The 22,642-nt window shown below is 42.4% G+C and overlaps 1 protein-coding gene across 1 annotated transcript in view; it reads right to left on the reverse strand.

Annotated features, from left to right (window-relative positions):
* Positions 1 to 395: 395 nt before the first annotated feature.
* Positions 396 to 22,642, reverse strand: part of WIF1 (Wnt inhibitory factor 1) — a 46,502-nt gene continuing 24,255 nt past the window's right edge. The window contains exons 3-10 of the mRNA XM_076328652.1: positions 21,728 to 21,836; positions 15,603 to 15,743; positions 11,580 to 11,675; positions 9,846 to 9,941; positions 8,382 to 8,477; positions 4,181 to 4,276; positions 3,466 to 3,561; positions 396 to 1,215 (exon numbers count right to left, since the gene is read on the reverse strand). Of these exons, the coding sequence (XP_076184767.1) occupies positions 1,094 to 1,215; positions 3,466 to 3,561; positions 4,181 to 4,276; positions 8,382 to 8,477; positions 9,846 to 9,941; positions 11,580 to 11,675; positions 15,603 to 15,743; positions 21,728 to 21,836 (852 nt within the window). The 3' untranslated portion in view covers positions 396 to 1,093. The remainder of the gene's footprint in view (positions 1,216 to 3,465; positions 3,562 to 4,180; positions 4,277 to 8,381; positions 8,478 to 9,845; positions 9,942 to 11,579; positions 11,676 to 15,602; positions 15,744 to 21,727; positions 21,837 to 22,642) is intronic.

Genomic DNA, 22,642 nt, shown 5'->3' on the forward strand with positions numbered 1-22,642 from the left:
TCACCCTTGAACAGAAAACATCGCCAGCGCTGGACTATTACCTGCCTGGACAGAGGCTCTGAGGAGAATATCCCGGGTACCAGAGGTGCCACGAACAGGGCACACCAGCTTGGCATGGCCAGCTGGCAGTGCAGGGGGGGAAAGGAGGACATGGTGGAGGGCAAACACAGGGACAGAAACACCTGCCTTTCGGTGCTATCCCCTCCTTTTCAAAGGCACAAGAAGAAGTTGCTCTTCTGAAATATTTTTAAGAGCTGTGGGGTTAAAAGCAGAGACAGGGAAACCAACCCCACCGTGCCACTCTTTTATGAGGGTGCTCTAGAAAAGCCATCGTCCCGACCCAGCGCTGATGAGACTGCAGCAGGCCACACAGAGCAGTACTGGAAAAACTAAAGCAGCATCTTTATTTTATACATAACCGTCAGTATAAAAAGTTTATTACATAAGAGCTGTTTTGTTTACAATATATTATATTGCTTCAAGCCGATGCAGAAAGTTCATACATTATACTTCTACTTTGTTTACAATATATTACGTTGGTTAAATGGCACCGCTGCAGTGTATTTTTAATACACAGTACTTTGCAAAACTGTAAGGCCAAAAATAACATTGAATTGAGTTATTCAGTTTTTAAATTAGGCAACTTATTTTATTTATTTTTCTCAGGGAAAAGTCTAAATACACAATAGCAAAAATGTAAAATGCACCTTTCCTTTGTCTTAGGCAAATTAAATCTGTAGTCATTGAAATGATTCAAGTTAGCATCTATGAGGTTTTCTGCTTGAATATTGTTACTTAATTTTTGGAAAATATTTGCAGCTACAGAATCAAAAAAGGAAGTTTAAACATAACTGAAATATAGTACAAAACACCATCCAAAGCACTGAAAGAAGAAGCCTATATAATCATGCTATAGAAGTATTTATAAAACTTAAAAGGAGTAGTAAATATCAGCTCAGTGGTTTATAATGAAGCTAATAAAATTCCAGCCGGTAATCTTAACTGTAATGAACAGCGTTTTAACATTCAATCCATGAGAGGTTAATGAAGGCTATGAACTTTGTGTAACACGAACCGTTTCAGATGTTGGAGTTCACCAGATGTAATTGGATTCGGGTGGAACATGCCTCTCCTCGACCCTTTTTGGCAAAGGCGTGTGCTGCCTGTGCTTGCTGCCTGCTGGCCTCAGGGCGCTCAGACCGCTGGCTCCATACCCTGGAAAATTATCCAGTTCGAGAGAAAAGAAACCACAGAAGCGGGCTCGCGATCCACGGTTAATATTTCAAGTGGAAAAAGTCTCCCCCGTTTGAACAAAGGATTTTGCTATGCCTTACGCAAGCGCTCATCCCTCTCTGTGCCCCCCGGGATGGACAAGGTGCTGCCAGATGGAAGGATGCTCTTGCCTCTCCAGGGAGCCCAGGGGACCATCAGCACGCCCAGGTTGTCACTCAGCCCTGGGTTCATGTGTGCACAGCCCATGCCGGGTGGGTGAGAGTCATGCCGATCTGCTGGCAACGGGCTCTAAAGAGGGGCGTAAGCATCCCCCTGGGCAGAATCTGCGCCAGCTACCTGAGCTTGGCTTTGGTTTACGGCTGAATGCAAAGAGAAAGAACAGCAGTGACAATAAACACCTAGGGGGAAAAAAAAGCAGTCTGAAACAGCCTTAGCGGAGCTGCTTTGTTGTGGAAAATGAAAACGAACAATAAAAATGGAATTCAAAGTATTATGTTGTAATTATTTATAGTTTCATTTACCCATCTCATTACTTAAAGCTCATGGAAATGACACTGAAAAACTGAGTCCCAGGTTCAATTTTTTTAACCACTTCTTTTTAAGAAAACAGCTTTACCAAGGACCCATTGATTTGATGGAGTATGAAGCAAGTCTCTCAAATTAACTATAAATGTCCTCTCAAGACCAGGGGATGTTTGGTTTTAGTTGAAAAGAGTGAATTGCAGTGCATACAGACTTGTATGTGCAATTTAAGCCCTACATGGGCCCTTAAAATGGGAGTGAATTTTACCCAAATGGCCTATTCTCAGTTTCTTTGCTGAATACAAAGAGAGTTTTGCAGTGCTAAACACAGCAGGACTGTACCCGAACTCCAAGTAATTAAGGATGGAAAACCGCGGAGCTGACAATAATGTGTATTGACTCCTCATAACATGGTAGTTAGGAGTTTTGGTTTTGTTGTACAGGTAATTACTTCTTTGGGGATGGCCATCCATAGTACATCTTTTTTTTCACCTGCTATGTGAGTTCTTCATAAGAAGAGTATTACAAGAAGAAAAAGTTCATAGTGAACTTATGAAGCTCATATTGATTTCCATTTTTTTTGACCATAACTTACATTAATGGTATTTCTCATAAATAAACACAGGTCCACTAGCTAACAGCAGAGAAGTGGACTCCCAAACCTAATTTTCACAGCATAATCCATTTCAGTTAGATAATACTCATTTTTTAATGAAACAACTATATTTATTGTAATATATTTTAATGCAATACAAATCACAGGCATCAACAGCATTTAATAAAAATGAACATTCAGTTGATGCCGCAATGTAAGGTTCACATTTCTTGTGGCTAATTGGTGGCTTTTTTAGCTGCAAATTTTTTTACCTTTTTTATCATTGCCACTTAAAACATTAAATGTGAATCATTAGCTAACAGTGTTTAAGCTAAACATTCATACCTCATAGGAGAATGTACAGAATGTCTCTTGAAGATCTGCTGTCACAGCACTATTGCACATGAAATATAAAATTAAATCTGAAGTTGTTACTGGATATATCCAATTGTATTTCAGATAATTTTATAGTGCTATTTTAAATCCAGTGAAACGATCAGTTGCCTCATGGGGTGTCAAATGGGTCAATAAGCACAACAGAAATTCATTTTAAGGACTTTAAATTTGCTTTGGGACAATATCTTTTGTGGTCTGTGGAGCATGGGTGGGGGAGAGGAGGAGAAAACTTGAAAGTCGGTAAGCATAGATCTTGCATAACTCTTCAAGTTTTCCCCAAAGTTTCTAAAGGACACTTTGTTTTTTCTAAGTTTTAATCATCTTTAAAACTTGACATAGTTTTATTTCTAAAAATGCCTACCCAACATTTTAAAGCCAGCTGACATTACTGAGGAGTACTGAAGGACTTCAGATCCCTTCCATACCGTGGGTGGAAGACACATGAGGGCATCTAGAAATCTGGTTGATACCAGACTCTGGAATTTCTAATATAAGGGTGATCTTGGTAAAACACTTTTAAACAATTCTGAGGGTTTTTTAAGTAGTTAAAATTACAGAGTATTGAAAATCTTTGTTTTATTGTTTGGATTAAACATTTGAAAAAATGGAGTGTGGTATCATTAATGAGGCTGGAAAGGCTCTTGAAGCAGTCATTTCTGTATGGCATCGGATGTGTAAGACCCCCCGATACGGACTCCTGGGGTTTGTTTCTCACTTACTTTTATTGCAGTGTCTCCCGTGCCAGCCTTCTTTGCACTGGCATTTGTTGGGCTCAGCACAGGTGCCATACAGGCCACAGCCGGGTTCGCAGACAGCTGTAAGAAAGTGAGCGTGTACGCCTGAACTCTTGACATTTCATCCAGAGATGGAGTTGCATATTTGCTTTCCCTGCTGTTGTTCCTCATGACGGGTTGGTCCTGGCACAGGCTGGGGCTCTCACAGTAAATCTGTGACTTTGCACTGAGTGTGTGCAGAGCCCTGAAACATTTCACCCCCCATTCCCCTGCAAGGTCTGGCTTAGTCTCTGGCCGGGAGAAGCAGATGGAACAGCAGAGCTGAGCATACACCAGAACCAGCGGGAGAAGAGGGTAGCCCCCAGCATCCCTCTCACGAAGTGCTCCTGTTGGATTTTAATGTTGCAACGTATGGACGTTTTATTAAGCATTTCCCTATTACTTAACTGCTATTACTAAGCTGACACATCACTCTCTTATAGAAACTCAGAGTACAGAAGAAACTGTGGGGAGGCTTTTGTAAAAAATGTTTCTGGTTTCATAATTCCCTTAAATCTGGTGTACGCTATATGTCCAGGAAGCAAATTAACCTGAAGTACTTTGAGAACAAACAATTAATGCTGACATTGTGTAAAAAAATACTGTACAGCCAGCTTGATGCTCCTACAACAAGGACTGATGGAGTGGCTTTGGTACTTACGCTTTGAACACAGGTCTCCCTGGTAGCCTTTGGAGCACTTGCATTTATTCTTACCAGTACATTTGCCTCCATTTCGACAGGGCTGATGGCATTTACCTAGAAATCAAAAGCACAAAAGCAATGGTCTTAGTCCCCTGCACCGACTGGAGACAAGTGTCTGAGAAGCCTGCCTTGTACCCAAAAAACTCATCGGATGCTGCTGTAGGAGTGTGCAATGTGGATCTGTCAAGAAGCCTCTGCTGCAAGTCTGTGCTTCCAATTTGTATGCATTCTTCTGCTTTGAAAATATGACAATAATTTGGCATGGCCAAAGCCCGTGTGTCCATACAGCTTTTGCCCAGACTTGTGCCACTTGGACTCCGCGGAGTCCCCCATGCGACCAGTCAGTATTGCCTCCTGCTCTCCTCACTCTTTGTGGGGGAGGCAGCAGTGTCCAGACTTCGTGTTTGCGAAGAGTGGGATCCATACCCAGGAGGCACAAGCAGAAGAAAATCTGGTGGCGTCCAAGAGAGATTTTAAGCACTAGGATGCTCAGGAACTGCAAGTATGGCCGCTACTTGCAGACAATAAATAGATTGGCTGGGCCTGTCAGCTCGTGGCTGTGGAGCACCACGATGCTGTTGATGGTGCAATGAGGACTGTTCCACTCCACAGCTCAGAAACTAAAGGCGCATTAAAAAAGCATGCCCTTCTTTCCCATTTGCAAAGAACAAAGCATCTTTGGTAACGGTAATTAGAACTGGCAGACATTTTTCAAGGCTTTTGGTCTGGAAATTACTTTCCCTCACATTCACACTTTGCCAGAGGAAGAGGCTGGGTCTGATGGTGTTGTTTGGCCCTGACTCGCCTGGGAGGGAGGAGGTCCACATTGGTGGAGGAGATCCACACTCAAGTTCCTGCTGGGCCTGACTTACACCAAGGGCCTTCCTCAAACTTAACATCAAGTTTCCCATCACCAGACTGTCAATCCCTTGTTAGAATTTTTCTGCATTATTGAACTAAATAAATCTTCACTCGTCTCTAGGAAGGGTGAGCACAGCACCCACGAGCTAGGTCACCCCAAGGCCAAGGGAGGGTCACTGCCACGTCCCTGGGCACTCTCGGGCCATCAGGAGCTATACCTCTTGCCTCTTTGGTGGCCACATGTGCCAGTGCAGCTTTTCTCACTGTCATACAAAACCTTTTTTCATCTTTTCTAATCCCATAACATTTTCTGGATTCTTCAGGAAAGAGAAAAAAAAAAGCCCTTCCCAGATTTAGCACTAATATTTACCTGAATCTGTGAGCAAACAAAAACTGGAATCTGGGGCAGCAAACTGCTTCCTTTCCTTTCCATTTTTTTCAGAAAGGATCTTAACTGAGACCAGCACATGGTAATTTAAGCATCAGCACTCATCCTTTCCACTGTTGGCTTGCTGTGCTGAAAACCTCAGCAAATGCACTCATCCCATGATCACAGCCTTGCCCTCTTGGGAGCTCAATACCCCAGGTAGCGCTTGCTCAGCTCTCAACCCCATCAGACTTCTGCGATGCATGTGTGTATCATCAATAAAAAAGAAACATTTGTTCCTAATGTGCATAATTATTTTAATAGCCCTGAAAAAAGCTTCATAACCAGCTGACGGAACAAACCATGCTAAGGAGAGAGTTTCTGCAAAAGCACTATTTCCCCGCAGAAGCCTCTGGAAAGGGAACCTGTAGGTATTCTAATTTGCAAGCATTTGGATCCAAAGTCATTAATGACCTTAAGGAGCAATGCTAAGGAAATCCAGGGATTCTCCTAGTTCTTGAAGTAAATCTGGAGAATATGGGTGCAAGGGGTGTGACACCAACTTCCACAGAGTTGTATTAGGCAAATATTTGGCTCAGCACAGCTCAATTAACTTTGGACTAAGATATTTTCACAGAATGAAGGAAAAAGTAATAACTCTCTCTGTTATTGACTCAGAAATGGAAAAAGCAACAAAACAGTTGGTGACAAATGGGGGAGGAATCCAAAACAAAATAAAACTCTCTGGACTCAAACTGAAACACTAATTAGAGACAATGCATAACTATAGCTAGAAAAAATCTGGAAGACTGTGAATGCTTGTTAGTATTGTAGACTGGGTCCAGTACATTTCCCAGGAGTCTTAGAGAGTGATTCAACAATTAGACAAGCACTCAAAATCTTTAAACAATATTAAAAAAAAAACAGAAAAGAACTTTGCAGTTTTCAGAAGATGGCTTTCTGCCTGTTGAAAGGTTTTCTCCCCTTGTTATTTCAAGACCTCCATGACTGAATGTAGCTGGCCCTGGATCTAAGAAAAGAGACTGAGTTGTGTTTCTCCTCTGGTGTTTCTAAGCCTTGTCTAGCAATTCTTGCAGTCTTCCACTGTTGTGCTGGCACTGGTGCAGTGCCCAGAGGTGGTAGCAGCCACCAATCACGGTCTAACAATTGTCCCAGCTTTACAAAAGCCAAGGCAAGTGCATAGCTTTCCTTGCTCTCATCAACATGATCCCAGTTTAGCTCTTAGCATACTCTGATCCTGATTTTTTTTTCTTTCTTTTGTACATAAACTACTTTACTGCCTGTATTTTAATTAATTTAATTTGAGTTGCACAGATAAGCCTTTGCAAGAAGCCGAAGTCAGTTGTACCTATCCCAAGTAGCAGTAGACAACAATGAGCTTAAGAGCCCCTGGGACAGACCAATTAAGTGAAGCACCCTTAATTATACGTGCTGTAATATCTGTTCTAAGAATTTTCCTCAAAAACCACCACTGACATAAAATACATGCGTCTCAAACTTTGAACCAAACCTTACTCATCATCTGAGAAGTATCAGCAGTTGACTTCTTGGGGACTGAAGAAAGAAATGAGGTTTGTCAGTGTCAAATTGGAACTTGATATAAGCAAAGGTAAATTCAGTGGAAACCCACACTGTTGTTCTTGCTGACATCTGATCTGAATTTATATCAAAGGGCAATCTTTATTAATTTAATAACAATAAAGCTTTACTGCTTCCGTTTGGCTCCAGTTTTGATTAGGTAAAAAGGAGTTCAAAATGCCTTGTAATATATAGAGATATGGTGAAACATTTACATAAGGCTACTGTTTATCTACATGTAAATACTGTGCAAAATGTAGGTCTTACGGTATCTGTGTTCTTTCTTTGCACAGTAGTTCATTTATTGTCCTGTATTGGCATTAGAGTTTATTTCCATGTGGTTCCAAATTATTTGATGATACAAATTTCATAACTGTGAGAAGAGCCTGTCTCTACTGATGCATATTAAGAAATCAACTCTTACGGGCTCTCCCAGGCCAAATGCTGCTCTCTGTGCTCCTGTGAAGGCACTGGGGAACGTCAGTGAGGTTATTTACAGCAGGGGAAGTTCCTCGCACAGCATCCTGTTAGAAGCTTTAAGTCCAGAAAGAATGACCCAGGCGTACGTTCTCAAAACCAAAATGCTCATACTCTGTTCAAGTGTGGGGAACTATAGAATTAATCCAACTTAACCGAGCTATGAGAAAACTCTTCTTTTAGTGAGATCAAATACTCGACAGCTGACCTCCCAGGTCTGTTCCAGCTTGGCCGTATCTCCACCCCCAGCTTTACACAGCACACTTAGATCAACCATGAGCTGAAATATTTTGAATTGCTTTGATGCTAAACTTCTGAAAATAGCAAGTCTTTTGATGTTTGTGACACGGATTTTCAAGTTGCCATGTGAATGCAACTTCATACGTTAAGTGAAAGCTCTCAGCTCTTACGGTTCAGTCCTCCCTTTACCCCAAACCCTTCCGTTCCCAGCTTATAGTAGCCCTTTCGGACGTGCGGGCTCAAACCTAATCTGCTGTGCACAAGTACGAATTGCTGTAACTTTTGAAAATAGCTGCTCCACACGGCCTTGGCACAGCAGCACATCTGTCTGCCACAGAGTATTACTTGCATACTTACGGCTTGAGGGTTGTTACCAAGCCCAGTTACTAGTAAAAACAAAACAAGGTAGGGGATGAGATGGTCTAGCAATGAGTCAAACTTATCAGTAGGAAACTCATTTGAAGGCATGCGGCATCTGACTCTCCAAGGGCCCCAATCTGCCATGTGAGACCCTTGCTGCGAGCCCAGCAGAAGCAGGTAGCACTTCATCATTCAGACACCGACACTAGAATAAGTTGATGTAAGTGAAAGCAAGCACACAGAGATGCTACTCACTAATTTCACATTGGTCTCCTTCATAGCCCGAAGGACAAATGCATTTTCCCAGGTAGAAACACGTTCCTCCATTGAAACAGGTTGTTGTACAGTTTGCTGAAACAAATAAAACAGGAATGAACTAAGTCACTAATATGAACTCAGTCTGACTTGGCCTTGATGTCTTCTGCTGCTCATCATAAATAAAGATTGAGTAGGTTTAAAAAGGTTGTTTAAAATTAACATCTTTTCACCTGGTTTAAAAAGGAAGACTGAAATGCGTTTTTTTCCTACATAATGCTTTACACGGGCACACACACAAGTCAATATAGAAAGAGACAAGTGAACAATACAGCAATGAGATCCCCGAGGGCAGACTGTGTTACGTCTTTATCGATCCTCACATGTAAAGCTTATTGAAGGATCAAGTCACTATTGCTATTGAAACTGCCAGTGTCTGATAAAGGAGCACAACCTAGGACTGAAAGTTACTTCTACAAGACGATACTTCACTACAGTTCTTAATTAATGCCTTGACTGGAAAGAAACCTTTGTAAATTTTTGCTGTGTGGTGACATAGATGCAAATGCTGTGTTTCTCACCTGCCAAATTACTTACATTGTGTTAGATGTGACTTTTCATCAAACAGCTGGGATTCACATTAATCCTTCAAGACATTGGGAGCATTTCATTACAGTGCACTTTTGAAACATTTTTTAAATGCGGTAAAAGTCTCATCAAGGACTAGATACAAGTCAGAAGGACATTGACAACAACAGTATGTGCAAGCATACCTAAAGGCCTAGGAAGGTTCCCATTATTTTGCTGGAAAGTCCACTAGGACCTTTTGCATTTAGTCTTTACTTCATATAGTTCTGCAACAATAAATGCAACATGATGTTCTGTAATCTGCTCTGCTGTGAGCAGGTCAGTTATATTTCTGCAGGAAACTACTTGCTTTTTTCTATGTGGTAGCTTGGACTGTTCCAAATTACTTTTCTGAACAACTGATTGTTCCTTTTTATCCTTCCTGAGACACAATGCAGCAGCAGGCAAAAAGTGAATAGCCTGCTTATTTTTTCACGTGTCCAGATGCAGCAAATTAATGTGCTAAATAATTAGTAAAACTAATTTTACTCCAGGAAACTAAAGTTCAAATAGAGATCATTTTCTTCCCTAGGCCAGAAATATAAGTGACTTCTGTGGTAGGTCCCACAGCTTTCAGTGGATCAGCTAAAGCAATTATCTAAATTACCCTTTACAGAGCTGGCGTATAGGGATGCCTGCACATTCAGCTGCAAAAGCACTTCCAACAGCTCCCAGGTTGTGCTAGAGCATCTATTTGAAGAATCACAAAACTTTTAAAACTTACTTACTTCATCACTTGCCTGACTTTCCAAAATCCACTCCTAGAGGGAAACTAACACAGGGGAATAAAGAGAGGCTGCCGCATACGGAGCCCAGGGGGTTTTAGCCAGCAGTTACCTTTGTCGCAGTTGATGCCGTAGAACCCCGGGGGGCAGATGCAGAGGCCGGGTGTAATGCAGAGCCCACCGTTCATGCAGCGAGGAGCACACAGCGCTGAGGAGCAGGAAGAACAGAAAAAACATCACTGGTGTGATAGCAACTCCTTAAGCTACTTTTCCTTCTGCTGAATGTAACAAGTCACCTTTGTAAAGCATCTTTGTAAGTGGGTTAAATCAATTACATCTCTGGTTTGTATCTGGCAATTTGTATACAGCATTACTAAAAAAGTGAAGATTAAATTATGTTCAAATCTGGTTCCATATGTAAGCAGAAATTGCTTCTTGTACAGTTTCATTCCAAACTGGGGTGAGCAGAGTGCCCACCTACACCCTCTGGATATTTGAAGTCCCCCCCCCGACTCTCTATAACTGGACCCTGGTGCTGCAGCTGGTGCCTCAGCTCTGCAGACAGGACTGTCTCTTTGGGGGCTGCGCTCAGAGGTGTCAGCAATTCAGTGGGGTTCCCAGGCAGGCTTACAATGAACCCTCCCTTCTCCCTCTGCATACCTGAGCATAAGCATGGATACCTAATTTAGGCTAGGGGAGCCTGTTGCGTGGCCTGGTTTGGTGGCCAAACTGTCCTGCATGCTCCCCATGAACCTTCTCCAGAGCCCCTGTGCTCTCCCAAGCCTTCTCTGCAGTTGTGGCCACCCCACAAGGCTCTTCAGGGAGGCACATCAGGTGGCAATGCTTCATTTTGTGGTTGCCCACCATTGGTACATGGAGCGAGGCTGGGTCTATACTAGTGAGTTAAACAGCACCCAGGCATGGGGCCAAGGAGGGGCATAGGATCATCCATCTTGTGAACTTGTTGGTGCCATTCCCAGCACAGCTTTGTCCCTGGCCATCTGGCAAACCCTCGCGGGCAAGGCCCCAGGGTGAGCAGTGGCCACGGGCTCCTCCCAGTAGGGAGTTTGGAGGGTGGTTTTTTGGAGGGTAAGAGAGTTTATTAAACATACGAATGCAAACTGCACCGTCCCAGCTGGCCTCCAGGCCAGAGAACTCATCCTTTGTACTTAATATTTTAGATGTAGCCAGAGCGTCTGGGAGCTCAGTGAAGGATGCCATTGGAATAGGATGCCCACAGGGATGGTTTGCTCCATCTCAAGTCACCTCGGGGAGGGTCTGCCACTGGGGGAGGTGAAGGAAGAGATAGGAAGAAGAGCTAGTTTCCTCGCCAAGTCACTCAATTTCTTGGTCCCTCACTCCTGGAAATGTCATTTGGGGCTATTAGTCACTAACGGAAAGGAAAAGAAGACTCTTTCCTTCATCTTCCCATCTTTGTTGTCAGCCTGACTCCAAATGAGATCTTATCTCCAAATTAGATATTATCTCCAAATAAACAAATGCTGAACAACAAAAGTCCTGTGCTTTGTTTCCCAGCTAGTCCTCATTAGTACAAGAATTTTATTTCATCTTTTTACCAGATGGATTCCCTGTGATTAAGGATCACTTAACTATTGTGTCAGTTTTTGTTAAAAGCAATCTCTTAGAGAGAAAACATCTTTCTTGTAAGCAATTAATGTTTCCATTAGACCACGGATGATGATAGTAATTCTCTTACATGTGTGAACTCAAAATATATGAAATCTTCAGACTAGGCCATTCTTTTAGGAGAGGCTACAGTGCAGTAGCTACAGTTTTGTTGAGATTATGGCAAAGAAGAAAGTTGAGAAGATTTTTTTTAAATTACCTTTCTCACAGTGAGGCCCGTAAAATCCATCTGGACATTCACAGACATGTCTTTCGTTGCAAACCCCTCCATTTCTGCATCCTCCTGGACACTCCGCTTCATAAAATATAACGACAATCTTAATTGGGTATTACATACTTCAGCTGTCAGCCAACTTTCGGTAGGATCAATATATTCCTTTGACACAATAGTAAAAATATTTGCTGACAGGCAGGTGAATACTGGCAGAAATGGAAGTTCAGCTAAGACCTCCTCAAGAGAAATTAGTTTCTTTTTTGTTAGTCTACAAATAGAGGTTTCATCACATGTTCAGACAAATGCACGATGTGCTTGTTGACAGACTGTGCATTCCCATTGCTCTGCTGTTCTGTAAGTGCACGAGTAATGTGGATGCTCTGCTCAATCCAGCACTTTCTCCTCCACGTGGAAACAAGCAGGCAGTGCAGGACTTGCATCGCTGGTTAGACCTGCCCTCAGTATGCAGGACCAGTTTCAATTTCTGCAGCCTTAAGTAGACTGCACTGCAACTTGCACTGCATTAATTGCTATATCTGTTACTACTGAGGTGACAAAGTGATGAAATCTGTATTCAAATGAAAGAGTCAGCTTCAAGGCTAGAGGAAAGAAGGCCAGAAAGGAAGATGAAAGCATTCCTGCACCGTGCTCCTATATCATTATCCAACTCACTCACACCTCGACTATCGATCAAACACTGGTTAAAGCATTTGGCAACACTGGCTGCATTATGCAAGGACAAGAAATACCTCTGGGTACCATCACCATCCTCAAAACACCAGAGTCCATCAAACAAGAGGCAAAACAAATTGAATCCTATGGAACCCCACGAAAACATGACTGCTGGGCAGAAAAACAATTGCTCAAAAATACCTTCCCAGATCTCTCACAGAAAAGAAGGTAGGCAGGAGAGGCTGCCTACTCCCATTAGAAAAAGTGAACATCACTTGTGATCGGTGGTACCAGGGCCACAAGACAGCTTTAGCAGTGTAGGCATGACCTGCTCATCTTGATGCTGCGTGACACTCCCGAGTGAGAAGGTTCAAAAAACTCTGAGGTAGACTGAAACTCAGAGAGCAATCTTATTGCAACCATCTCAACCCAAACTTGAAGGTCATCTATTAGACAGCAATTGTCTGTAATGTTGGCATCACGTCTTTTTTTTTTTTAGTGTAACAGTGCTGTAAACACCGTGACTGACAACACCTGCCAACAGCATCCTTACTTCTTCTCCATTGCCTTGTCACCTGATTTCATCAGAAAGTGCTGGCACCTACCATCCATAGGCTGTAAAGATGCACCATTGATTCACACTGATTCCCAACTGAAAAATACCTGAGTTCAAATTCAAGCAGTTATAGCCTTTAAAATGCACTTGTTTAAAGTGGTAAGGAGTAGCAGGATGTCTATAAATTCAGGAGGGTCAGGTTGCCTGAAATATTTGTGCAGCCCACAGAGATTCTTTACACTGCAACTCCTATTAAAACAGAGGAAAACATAACCCTGGACTTAAACAAATTTGAATGATTCTCCCTTCTTCTAATATTTGAGTCAGGTGACATATCTGTTAGTTAGACTCATACACAAATAAACTTCTGTTTTTGAAAATTTATCTAATAGCTGATTAGAGCCACAGGAAACGATGGCTGCTGTAACTACGAGCAGTATTCGGTGGGATCCCACTCTAGTGGGATGTGAAGGGTAACTCTGAGACTAAGTGAAAGGAAAGAAAATCTGATGTAGCAGTGAGGTGGCTGGATGCTGTGTACAACTGCCAAACAAACAGGAAAGAGAGAGGAGGAAAGGTGTGATTTTAAAATGCTCTTCCATCCAAGGCCATAGATACATGAAGCAAAAAGTGTTGCTTTAAAAGTGAAGCTGTTTGCAGCAGTAGTAATAGTGGTAAAGGCTTTTTTGTCTTATTGTGTTCCAACGCTGCACTCTAGGACTCTTTCTGGAAATGCTTCTCTCTTTGTACCCGAATGCAGAGCTGCTATTCATTACAGAAAATGCATGCTTAAATACATACCATTTCAAACAGAAAAATAGGAAAACATAATTTTTTGTGTGGCCATCTCTTAGCCACAACAAAACCTCTCCTCTCCCACAAAATCGCTCCTTTGCTCCCCTCACTTCCTCTGGCTGGGGGCCCTTCTGGATGGCCAAGAATGACTGGAAACAGTGACCGGGGCCCCGACAGGAGGAATCGGAGCTCCTCGCCACGAACGACATCTTTTAGAGGAAGGAAACTCACCCCTACTCTAATGCCAACCAGTAAGGACATTCTCATCCTTCTCAGCATCTGTCCCAAAACACTGCAGTGTCCACCTCACAGGGTAGAGGGCAGGAGTGGGAGTCACTCCAGTATGTGCTGGAATAGACGAAGTGAGAAAACTCCTCCTCTGCCCACCTCTAGAGTTTGGGAAGTCATCCTTGCATCTCTCAGCTGGCGCTGGGAACAAAGGACTGGGACAATAATCACCCCCAGCTTTCCTGAGAGGCCATGTGATGCAATACTGCTAAACTGTTAAATATTACATCTCATATCAAAATAGTAACAACAACAACAACAACTAATAGCACAGAAACGATAACTTGGATGAATGCTACTACTAAACTGAGTTGGGAGCCCTCTCTGTTTAAGCCACATTTTTCCACAATACAGACCTGTAACTCTGCTTTCCCTATTAGATTACCCAAACACTTTCCAAAGTTTATTAAGTTCAGTATCTTTGAACTGAACTGAAAATAAAAAGATAGCAAATGTTTTGCGTTGTATTTATATCAGACACCCAACTTCGTACACGAGATCTGATTGATTTTTACTTCCATTAAGCCCCCATTTTCCTTCCTGTTTCTCTGCCCACTTCTTCTCCCCCTCCTCCACTTTCCCTGGGCTAATTGGCAGCAGCAAGGTTTCAAAGGAGACAAGCAGCTTTGCTATTTAGGTGTAGTGAGGTTTCAAAGCATGAACAACTCTTGCTCCTGCTGCTCGCTCTTTGAAGCCACGCTACAGCCAATTAGCTCAGAGAAAAGAGTGCAGAGAAGAAAGTGTGGGACTGGGAACAAAGGTTTAATAGGAGAAGAGTAAAAATCTCACTCTTTGTACATCAGCCCTGTCATGGGTTAATTTGATACAATTGCACACGACATGGGATAACTGCCTTATCTTAGATACTATTTTTCAATTTCTACAGCCTCAGTTTAAAGTGATAATTATAGTTGTTTGTAGTGTATCAAATTAATCCAGAAAGTCTTATTACATAGTGTTTATGGTTCATAGATTGGTTGATTAAACAGGTTCCCTCCTTTCCAAGTAAACACTGCAGTAACTTCATGGTGCCCTTCTTCTACCAGCGCAACCTATGTGTGTTTACTGCTTGATGACTGCAAGTATTGAGGACCAGCTTCCACCACCTTACCTGTATCCAAAACCAAGAGGTTGCCATCTGAGCTCCAGAGAAGGTAAAGCCAAGTTTTGCAAAAATGTTCTGATTTAGGATTTTTGCATTCGGTTTGTATGTGCAAGGTGAGATTTAAGGAACTGTTGAACTAAGGCACTAAACAGTATTTATTGAAGTCAGTGTCCCCACTACAGATCCCAGAAGTTCAGTTCTCCAATTATTCCACTTCTGGAAATGTTAGCCTTAGCTTGTTATCACAGGACTAGCTCTCCTCCAAGCACCTCAAATCATTTGCTAACAGGTGCTTCTCACATGATACATTTCTATCAGCTTCCTTGACGTGATGAGCTGTGAACAGGAGGAGAGGTACCTCCAAACCAGTCTGCTGAGGGAGACATAGCTGACAGTAAGGAAAGGGTTAGTAAACATGTGGTAAATGAAGAGCAAATCCAGACAGAGCCAGAACAGCCTGGCATTCACCACCGTTGCTACACATTGTGTGAGCACTTTATTTCCATCTTCTCTAGCCATTCTCCTGAATGAAACATAAGAAACTTAGGTGACCAGGTCTAACAGTATTTCGGCATGTCCTCTTCAGCATTACCTTGCTGACAGGTTTTAAAGAAGATGGCGTTCTGAGGGGTCTGGAGAATAATATTGCCTTCTGAATTCATTATGATCACATTCACTTCAAATGCAGCGACCCCATCTTGTTTTCCAAGGCAAGGAAATCCAACCTGAACGACTTAAAGGAGAATAGTAACAACAATATTTATATTTACATGCACATATAGCTATATACATATAAAAGCATACATCGATGCACTAAAAAATACACATAATATTTATATTTAAGCTTTAGAGTAATGCCATTGATGAAAACCTGTAACACAGAGATACACAGATCACCTTAATCATAGGCGGCTCCAGGACTGGAAGTACAGCAGCACAGGAGACGAGCCTGCGCTCATTTACTGACATAACCCCAACAGTCTGCAGCACAGACAGCGATCTTAACACAAACATACTTTTGCTTTCAAACAAGGCAATTACTCATGTGGAGGTATCTAAGGAAACACCAAAACAAGCTGGAAGCCTATATTTAATTTTCTAAGTTGAGCTGATCACGCCTGAGTCTGAATTTTGCAGGCTCTCACACAACTTCTGCAAAAACACCTTACACATTTTGGAAAAAAAGTTACTTTAGATATGTTTTGCTGTTTTGGATATTGCAATTAATACTGATTTAATCAAAACTTACTCCTTAAAGTGCTGGCAAGATGGTACACTTGATAAATCAGATCATGAGTGCAAATATTTAAAAAGGAGACAGAGACACATCACTCTGACCGAACTTCTTAAGTGTAGCGAAATTTGGAGATTGCCTTTCCAGGAAAAGTATTCAAACACTTTTGAACTACAAAGACTTTAAGTAAATAATTAAGACCAGTAAATCTGGAGTATTTTAATGAGGAAGCAAGCCTGATACCTCACAGCTATGGAATGCTCCTCTGTGATTGTCACAAGTGATCTTAAATAATCTTCAGATGAAACGATTTTATCTCTTTTCTTCAAAATTGGCTCTTCCTAGCTGCTTTATAAGTTAGATCCAGCTAACAGAAGTTGTTTATGCATTTCTTCTGAAGCTGGCCTGAGATTTCAGAACCAAATATTGAGCTAACAGCCCTACATTTGGTTTGTTTTAAATTGCTTGTTATAAAAAATTTTGCAAGTCATAATTGGGCCATTTTTGTTATTTGTTGCCTTGGTGTAATACAGAATAATTTATTGCTGAAACACATTCTGCTTCTGGTAAGTCCTACAGACTGAAAGGTCTGTTGCAGTTTTCATTATAAAGCAATTTCATTGTTGAAGCACTTTTATGCTGATCTTTTAAAAGACCGTTACAAAAAGCATGTAACCATGTGGTAAGAAGGAAACTCTTACAGTGGATTAAATACAGTTTAAATGCAGTGAACTTCTTAAACTATAGTAACCTTCTTACAGCGCAAGTGCAGGAAATCAGTGCTTGTATTGGGCTATGTGTGACTTAGCTGAGCAAATTGTTATGGGGAGGAAGATATGGCAGACGTTTAATGATGGCACTATAGTCATATCTAGACTTCATTGAATCGGTAGCAAACCCCTGATCTCCCCTGAGATTTGGCCGTGGGTTTAAATGCCTAGGGCAAAGACCAGGCATGCATCTCTTAGGGCTAAAGTCTGAGGGGACAGGTCAGAAACCCCTTATTCCAGCACTCCCCACCCTGGAAGCATCCATATTTTTGGACTTCCCATATGTCCGAAATCCTAGGCACACAGAAATGCAGTAAAGGACCCTCCTGTGAGCAATGAGCACCTGGATCCTGGCTGAGCTCTGTGGTGGTTCAGGGCTGAAATGAAGTCCCTAAACTCTGCCTGAATCCCTGCCTTTTTATGCCTGTTTGAATAATGCTAAGCATGCAGCAACAGCACTACAGTCAAAACAAAGCACAGAGCAAAAGTCCCTTGCATCCAGAACCACGGCTGTGAGCTCCCGTGGGCTACCGAAGCGCTCAGCAGGGCTCTGGCAGGGCAGACCTGAGGTCCGGTCCCTGCTTCCCAAATTCAGGATGCAGTCTGCATTTGCCCATCACTGGCTAAAAACAAGGAGAGGGAATCACAGCTCAGGACTTCTCTCTGCCAGCCATCATCCCACCACCAGGCCACAGAATTGCCTCTCCTGCACATTTATATTTCTGCATCCTCTGGAGCCCTTGCATCCAGGGCTGCAGAGCAGACAGCTCTAGCAGGTGTGAGGAAAATTCAACTAATTTGAAAAGGAACCTAAGGAAACCTAGTGATTTATATCTAATTTAATTTTAGCTGGTAATTAGAATGCTCTCCTGGGATGTGGAGGATGCAGGTTTAATCCCTTTTGACTGGGAGCTCATGCCTTTTCCTTCTGTTCAGGAAACCAAGGTTCCCTAAATTGTCTCCAGTAGAGGCAGGTTGAAAGTAACTCCTGTGTATCTGCACAGCTCTTCAAATTTGCAAGCAATTGCTTTACCCACTTGGTTAATATGCAAAAGCCACCACCAAAAGCCACCTACAGTCTCAGGGGTGGGATTGCTTAAGGGACAATCTCTGAATTACCAATCCCAGTAGAAGCAGGCACGCAGGGTCTGGAGAAGAGTGGGAGTCCATGCAAAGCCCTGCAGCCCACTGTCCCTCTCTATCAGCGTGGCAGAGTGAGCACAGATGCTGCTGCACCCAGAGAAGGCACCGGTTTCTCCCACCGAGCCTGGAGAGAGTTTCAGCACTGTTGGTTGCTCAGCACGTACGTTTTAATGTGTCGACACCAACAAGTGGGCAGGGAGAGGAGGTGTCCTGAGCCTGATCAGTGGGCTGGGGGGGGGCTGCGTGACCCACACAAGGCAGTGCTGTGTCGGCAGCCCAGGCGTGTCAGCTTGCACCGGTGGCACTGGCACAGCACTGCACTGGCTGGTGCAGGCTGGGACAGGAGGGGCCAGCTCAGGTCACTTAGGGGGCCAACTCCACAGGCCACTACATTTCTTCTGGGCACAGACCAATAGCTGGTTTGACCTTCCTCAGTGTGGTGTTCGAGGCATTAATCACCGCCACTACCAAAACTGCCTGACTTCGTTTTGAACTTGCTGACCTCAGTTTGAACCACCGGATCTTCGCAGGCTTTCTCCTGTGAAATGAGCAGCCAGCTTCTTCTCATTGGACAGGCACCCACACTCCACTCAAACATCTTCTTTTGGACAAGCTGAGTAGTCTTAGCTCTTTAAGCTCTCACTGAAAGGCATCTTCTCCAGTCCTCTCACCATATATTAACATCTTACCACGTGGCGAGGTGCAACAATACCTGTGTTGTGAGCGCTGAATCAGGTAGCAATCCTGGGATTTGGGGATGGGATTTTCAAATGAGTCTAAGGAACCTAAGTGATTTAAATCTAATTTAAATTTGAGGAGAATTTGATACTTCATCTCATTAAGGATCTACTGGATTAGAGAAAGTTGAGAGAAGGACAACAAGGCTGCATCCGATGAGGAGCAACTGAGTAGGCTGTGATTCTTCAGCCTGGCAAAGAGAAGAATTAGGGGGGACATAATAGACATCTACAAAATCATGACTGGCATGGATAGGACCAACAATATGGATTGACTGCTGTCTCTACCAGTACAAGGACTAGTGCCCATCAGATGAAACTGTTGCAGCCAGACTCAAAAGGAGGAGGAGGATCTTCAAAAGGAGGGGGATCTTCATGCAATGGGAGGCAGTGAACTCCTTGCCAAAGCCATTGGAGATACCAGAAGATTATATGGACTCAAGAACAGCCTGGATAAGTACTGGAAAGAGAGATTTGTAACCCATGTGGGGTTATAAAAAAGACAAATCACTTAAGACTCAGGAAATCCTCTGAGCTGAAGCTAGTCAGAGCTGAGAGGGTAAACAGAAGTATCACATATGCTTGCCCTCCCCTTGCTCTTCCACAGATCTTCTTATGGCCGCCGTTGGCCATAAGACAAAATGCAGGCTAGGCAGGCCTTAAAGCACTAAAGCCACCCTGATGCTTTATTGGTGGCAGGCAAATATCTTGAAAAAAGTTTTAAAAGTCCACTGATTTTGACAAGACCACTGGGTTCAACTACCTCTGAGTAAGATATCTAACTGTTAATCCTCATTCTTGTTTCCCACTCTCATGTCTAATACAGCTGTCTTTCCTCTTTTATTCCTCCTTAATTGTCTTTAGTGTAATCTTACGGGCTAAAATGCTTTTTCAAGAAATAACTTACTACTCTTGATGTGTTATTAAATACAAGTTTGTGACTGAATTTCTTCTGACGTGTACGTGTAGAAAAAATATTTGGTAATGCAATAGATTCAGCCAAACTAGACTAGATTTGTCAGAACAGTTTTGCGAAGGTATAAATTGGAGAAATAACTACGAGGTAGCCACCATTCACTATTTTTATAGCATGTATTTATTTAAGGCTACTTAGTTAATTTCGGCCAGCTAGCAGGCAGCGTAAAAAAAACCACCATCATGCTAGTGGCTCACTGTTAAATAGCATACATGCTTCAAATACTTTACGGGCACTGATTATCAATCGCTGTTAAACACTGGACTCACTATAATGCCAAACAGAACTTAAATACAGCTTAAATATACTAAACGCAGTGGTGCGCTTGCACATGCTCCACGTAAGGAAACACCATGGACATGCCCATATTAGTCCTGGAACTGAGGTACCAGTGCTGCAAACAGGGTAAGTCCTTTTTGGCTTTAATCAGACCTCCTACCATGACGGTTAACAGACCTTCTGCTGGAACTGTGAGATCGCATCTCCGGCCTCCCTTCACTTGTAGATTATATGTTTCCTTAAACACAATCAGAAGGCGGTCACTTTGGTCTAGCCTTTTAGATAGTTAAAAATTAAAGGAGAAAGTAACTTATATTAGAGGATGCTGAGTGCAGAGCTTCCCACATACCTCACCTGCTTTATATGGAGGTGAAAATAATTTCAATGCTTAACAAGAACTTTGCCTTTGTGACCTTTTTAGTTACATTTAGAGTAAATGTCTTTCCTTGCCAATTTATTGGGCTTGCAATCAATTCAATTGCACCAATTACGGTGCAAATATTATAGCATTCTTCATCCAAATCCATTTTCAATACCACTCATTCTATCCACAGTGAATGGAGAGACCAATCGTTAATGTTAGATTCCAGGTCCCACAGCAAAAAGCTGTGCTGCAACATTACTTCAACACCATTCTACTACAAGCCGAAAATGGAAGATATCAAACACAAACTTTCAGAATTTATACATTCAAAAAAGAGAAGAGAAGGAAAGACCAGGCAAAGATGTAAACCTGTGTGCATCAGTGCTACACTTTGATCCACAGGCAGCCCCATCCTCTCATTCCTTTTCTCTCTTCTTTCCCATTTTTCCCACATGGTCTTAAGTTGGCTAAGGCTGGTCACGAAACCATGATCACTAAGACACTACTGTCACCCAGATTTACATTTCTGCCTTTCTGCCAGAGACTACCACATATTAGCCCTGGAACAGATCATGTAGACTGTTATTCATCCACTTCAGAGCAAAGCGGATTCGATAACCTCTCGTGGAAAGCTGTTTTACCCCACGCGGCTCACTGTGCACCACGGTGCTTCTGGAGCACTCACATTGGCTTGGGCTCAGCCTCTGCTGTGGAGCTATAAGCTCCAGTGAAGGACTGAGAACACACAAGTAATGGAAAAGTGGTAAATGATAATATCCTAAACTAGAACTTGTGTCTTTGAGCTGAATGTCTGGTGACAACAGCTGACCCTAACTGAAAGCAAAATGTCCCCAAACTGCAACCTCTGAGAAACAGAATAATTTGATAACTATTCCTTACAGTGACCAAAGATTTTGTTTTCCAAAAGTTGCACAACTTAAGTAATAATATTCATGCACATGAATTTTATACAACAATTTTGCACAAGTTTCTGCTGATTTATCTGCACATAAAAGCTTCATGTGACTTGGCTCAGACAAAATATGCTGCTGTAGTCAGGCAAGGCACTCACAAACTGTTCAACGTCAAGCACTGTGGCAAGCATTTCTTTAGCAATAAACTTCAGAACTGCAATTCATAATAAGACATTTAGACTTTACTGGCTGTGGAATATTTTTTACAGGAACACAATTTATAATATCAACAGCACAAACCTGATGCTTTATGAGGAACTGTTCCAAGCAGAGGGATATTTATAGTTGGATCTGCCATTATGCCTTTATCCAAAGAGCGCAAAGACAGGAACTCGTAGAAGTACTCAGCCTATGACAAAATAAATAAAAAATAGATACGTATTATGATTGCATTCATGGAAGCAAACTATTTAGCACATAAACTACAGCAGAAAATACCACACTTTTCATTATGCCATTCACTGGATTTGTTTCTATTATTTCCTTGAGTGCTTCTTTACCTAAGCAGAATTTTCAGATCATTTAATCTTATTTTGGAGATTGCAAGTGACCATACAGTAATCAGGACACAGCATAACAGCAAGGAAAATGGCACGCATACAGTGAACAAATGTTATACAGAGAAGACATTTTTTACAACCCACACCTTTTACCTGGCAGACCACAAAAAATGTATGAACAGTAAGCTAATTCTTAAAGCTGTTTTTTGGGCCGAATCCTCCTGGAACTGACTGGTGAGCCTGGATGTCCTGCCTGCACTACAAGCACAGCTTAAAGGACATACTCACATGCCTGATGCAACTGTGGCGTGAGAATATCTGAGCTTGCTCTTGGTTGATCTGCACAGCACGGCACATTGCCTTGGGGAAACAGTGCCGGGCAATGAATAGCCACGTTACTGGAGTGCCATGCTAGGACACATATCTTGCTTACAGCTCTGACACTGCCTTGTTCAACCTCAGTTCATTAAATTGTTCCAAGGGTGGAGCTGAGAGCTTTCCTACACAGTTGGCTTCATGTCACTCATTATTAACCACAACATAAATGATTTGTTTTGGCGATCCCCAAATGGTGTTGGCGTGATGTAAAAACTACTTTCCACTACCTTCATCCTACTCCCGATATGCACTTGCATTGTGGCACAGATTGTAGGCT

Source organism: Aptenodytes patagonicus, chromosome 1 (genome assembly GCF_965638725.1).
Source record: "Aptenodytes patagonicus chromosome 1, bAptPat1.pri.cur, whole genome shotgun sequence".
Taxonomy (NCBI): Eukaryota; Metazoa; Chordata; class Aves; order Sphenisciformes; family Spheniscidae; genus Aptenodytes; species Aptenodytes patagonicus.